Raw genomic sequence first — 4,357 nt, forward strand, 5'->3', positions numbered from 1 at the left:
TGCTATCATTGAACTATATATGCTTACCCATCAATCTTATACTCCTTGATCTCAAAGTTAACGCATGTAAAACATTAGAAGGATCCAATGCACATAATACAAACATGAGTGCCTCCAATGTATTTATTGAATCCTCTTGTGAAAAGAATTATAATGTCAATGATTCTAATGTCAATGTGTTTACTTTGAGTTGAGCACTCTTCTTAATCCTTGTTCCCATATCGCATAGCGTTCCTACGGCGAGTGATTTCATGAACCCGTGCAAACCCGTGCGACAGCATCCCTTCCGGAGAGTGTGCGGAATGCTAGTTGTGCTTAAGCAAGTTGAAGTTTAAAGTAAGCCTTAACAGTAATAAGAGGACATGCTAATTGGTTCTGATTAAGCCAGCCTTAACGACACTAATAAAAGGACATCCGAATGAAATATCATGAAGTCCTGGGTATTTCACCCATTCGTATTGCATCGTATGATGGTTAGTTAAGGCTTGAAGGTTAGCCGCGGGTATTGTCGCGGTGGGAGGGTGTAGCGTTGTCATTGCCGAGGGTTGCCTGCTTCGCATGGGAGATCCCCGCGTTATGAGCTCGTCTGCGTCCTCCCTCTCCATTTTCCTTTCAGGCTCTCTGCGGGTAAGGACACCTCTCTTTCTCCCTCTCCCCCTGTGCAGAAACGTGCAAGCTCCATCTTTATTTCCGTTTGCAAAGAAAACGCAGAAACAACCAGAACGAAAGGACCTTCTTTGAGCCATGCCAGTTCCATCGTAAACGCAGACGGCCTTCGGCGGTGCGTTTTTTGGAGTCTACTGTTGTAGAAACAAGCTTTAAGGACAGATACAGAACCTGTATTGTTAACGTTGGACTTAATCCGTGTACACATGATAGTTGCTAGTGTTTCAAGGACAATGGAATCCTTATGGTGAAGTATGCTGCGGAAATAACGCGCATGGCATTTGGTAGCTTGAGTTTTTCTGTGACGTTCTGGCTTCTCCTGCCATGGCATGAAGTCCTAACGGAAATTGATGAGTGAGAGGGCCAAAACTTCTAATGGATCTTTTGTTTTCGGTGTAAAGGAAGCATTGCATAGTTCTGCAGTTGTGATTCTGATCACCGTAAATCTTAACTCGCTTTGGAATATATATTGTTCCAGGCGGGAGACAAGGCACTTTGTTTCAAAGACCAGCAATTAGGAGCAGGACGGTCAGGCTTTGAAACATGCAGAATCTTGACAGTTAATGCTACTCGGAAGAAAGTGTTCCAATGTGGTGCCCTGCTGGATGATCAGAGATTCCCCTTTGGTCTGCGTACAAATGAGATTGAGTCTACTTCAAGAGATGAAAACCTTAATGTGTTTGACAGGCTTGCACTTGCTTGGAATATCCTATTTCCCAGGCGGAAGAAAATTTCATCTCCTGCAGAAATAGCAAAACAAAGGCTTAAAATGATTTTGATATCTGACCGTTGCTCCGTGAATGACAATGCAAAGAGGAAAATTGTGAACAACATTGTGGGAGCTCTCGCAGATTTTGTGGAGATTGAATCTCAGGACAGGGTACAGTTGAATGTGTCTGCTGATCCTGATTTGGGGACTGTGTATTCTGTGAGTGTGCCTGTCAGACGAGTGAAACCAGAATTTCAAGGCGATGACAGTGATATTATGGATGATCAGCTGTCGAGGGAAGCTATTTCAGAATTTGAAGGAAGTTTTGAGCTGTCAGAAGTAGACTATACTAAGGAAGGCAACTTGCAGGAAGGTGAAGAAGCATTCAAGTTGCCTGAGCTTGAAGATGCAGAAAACTGATTTGTGAATCTGGATGAAGATAGATTTACTCAGCACCCAGGCATGAGGACTTGGCACTGCTTTTTATTTGAACAAAGCTGGAGTTCTGCAAGTGTCAGCAAGCAAACGGTGCTTCAGCATGACTCACAGTTTAATGAAGTGGCCTTATGTGAACTTGTACCAAGAAGTTGGGGAAAGCAGTTCTTGTGCAGATGAAGTCAACATGCCAGATGATATTCACCTCAATAAACACTTGCAAGGAATAGCTGTGACTACCACTTCAGCATATCTGCAGTATGTGCAGTGTTACTCTATACTACAATCTACGCAACAAGTATCAAGTCTCTGCTTAAAATTGTTACATCATCCTATTGATGTTATTAATTATGTCAAATCAATACATCAATAGTTCCTTCAGTCATTCATGAAGTGCTACTGTCCTCACCGGCTAGTGAGGTTCAGTTTTTCAAGAACCCCAAGATGTTTTTGTGCAAGTTTGCTTCAATTAGTGCATACTCTAGTAGTATTTAGATATCTTGAGATAAAAGGTGCCAAACGTATCTGAAATCCCCCATTGTGTGGTTGTCCTTGTTTTGACTTTGATGTTGCTAGGAAGCAGAAGTTGTTCACCACACTATCCTGGGTCTGAGTCCACATCTTGTGGCTAAGCATCAGCTGTTTGTGCACCTTTTGTAATATACTCACTTGCTCTTCTGGATTTTTCTTATTGAGTCAGCCAAATATGTAATCTAATTAAAACTTGTACATGCATGTGAATTCATAACTTGTACATGCGTGTAAACTCATATTGAAAGGTATACATCCTATCTAGGTTTTCCCCTTATTTTCATTTGTGAAATTGCTAGTTTGTTCACATGGTAATGAGTAGCTGAGTATGCGTATGAGATGTTAGAACTTATATGCCTTGATGCAAAAGGAGTATCGTCTAAAGTTAAGAGTGCAACTTGGCAAATCTAAGGGTGGCCTCCATCACTTTGTCATTTGTTTCCTTAGGATGGTTAAACATCACAAGTAGTTCCTTTCACCCATAGGGAAGCACTATAGCATGTTCTTGATGTGCAAGATAAATTCGAATTTCTGAGGAAACTCATGCTTGAAGTTTCAATTGTTCCTATGCATGACACATCATCCACCTTTGCAACACTCCTTTTTTTGTGTTTCTTGCCTTCAACAAAATTGATTGTTTGTACATTTAACTTGGTTGTATTTGTGTGAGAGCTTCACATTTGCCTTCTTAACTTTGAGTTTTTGGCTTATGATCGTAAAGATAGTATTAATATTGTTTCATTAGGGCCCTACAATGTGGATTTATGAGAGGGATTCACAACATGCATATGGTGGCATGCATGGGACCCTATGCCATGGACTATGTGGGATGGATGCCTATGAGAGGGTTTTGCATGATGCATGTGTTATTACTACTTAAGAGGCCAACTTTGGCCAAATTTTGGTTGTAGCTTGTAACTTGAGCCAATGCAATGGGTTGTTCAATGGCTTGACCACTTTTTTGCACCTAAGGTGGTGGAATTGCACCAAAAGATTGAAATACTTCGACAATGTAAAACATAAGAGATGGCATAATAAGAAGGGTTCTTTTGTTTGTATGATAAAAAATAACTATTACAAAATATAAGGGGTGTGGTGTTGTGTTTCTATTACATTTCATGATAGTATGAGCAACATCATGCCATAATTTCATGTGTGGGTGTGATTAAGGGGTGTTCTTATAATTATTGTAAAGAAATACATAAAAATAATGGAATACAAAGCATTACCTAAACACAAGTGGATCCAATAAATATATTTTTGTTCTTTTTATTGCAATAAGTTATGACCATTATGTGTCATTCATGAGCCTCAATAGCACAATAATAGTTTAATGTCTTGTCCCAAGTTTATGCAAAAGCAATAAAGTAAGTAGTATGGGTATAAATGCATGTATAAGAAAAGTATGAAAGACAACCTTATGCACTTTACATGTTGATTTCTTTAGCTAAAACATATTGTTTATGCAAAAGACATCCTGAATGTAATAGTCTACATCGTCCCTAGAGTGTGAGCATGCAATTTTAAAACTGGGTGTGGACATGGGCACAAAGCCTTTGCACATCAAAAGGATACATTTTGCAAAAAAAAAAGAGAAATAATATATTTATAATTTTTTTGAGTAGTTGCAAATCTAACATATCTCTTCACATTCAACATATCTATCCTTCTTGCTCCAATGGATGCTTACACACACTTTAACGAGTAAGTCCAAAACAGTGATGAGATCTTTGAGGTATTCTCAAAGATCTTGAACCTTGAATATGTACTCTCAATGCTAAGTCCCCACCTTTGGGCCATAGAGGACTTTGTGAGTACCTTTACCTCTCTCACTCATACTCCATTGATGGATTTGACTTGGCTTGTATACCTTTAGACTCATTGATGGGCATTGAAGATGGAAAGAACCACAAAAACGTGGTCAAGGGGTGCTTGGTCTTCCTAGCTCTCTAGCATACAACATGCACTATTCCTAAGGATAGTGCTCTAGGTATGATGACTAATGAACTTCTGGAA

At 39.6% G+C, this 4,357-nt stretch overlaps 1 protein-coding gene across 1 annotated transcript; it reads left to right on the top strand.

The window, feature by feature from the left end:
- Positions 1 to 448: 448 nt before the first annotated feature.
- On the top strand, positions 449 to 2,197 carry LOC148039776 (uncharacterized). Its single transcript, XM_087693975.1, has 2 exons — positions 449 to 627; positions 1,145 to 2,197. The coding sequence occupies exons 1-2, from the start codon at positions 559 to 561 to the stop codon at positions 1,793 to 1,795; spliced, it is 720 nt and encodes a 239-aa protein (XP_087550101.1). The 5' UTR covers positions 449 to 558; the 3' UTR covers positions 1,796 to 2,197.
- Positions 2,198 to 4,357: the final 2,160 nt, after the last annotated feature.

The sequence above is a fragment of the Lygodium microphyllum genome, chromosome 2, assembly GCF_053477565.2.
Source record: "Lygodium microphyllum isolate KBCC chromosome 2, Lygodium_microphyllum_v1.1.10, whole genome shotgun sequence".
NCBI lineage: Eukaryota > Viridiplantae > Streptophyta > Polypodiopsida > Schizaeales > Lygodiaceae > Lygodium > Lygodium microphyllum.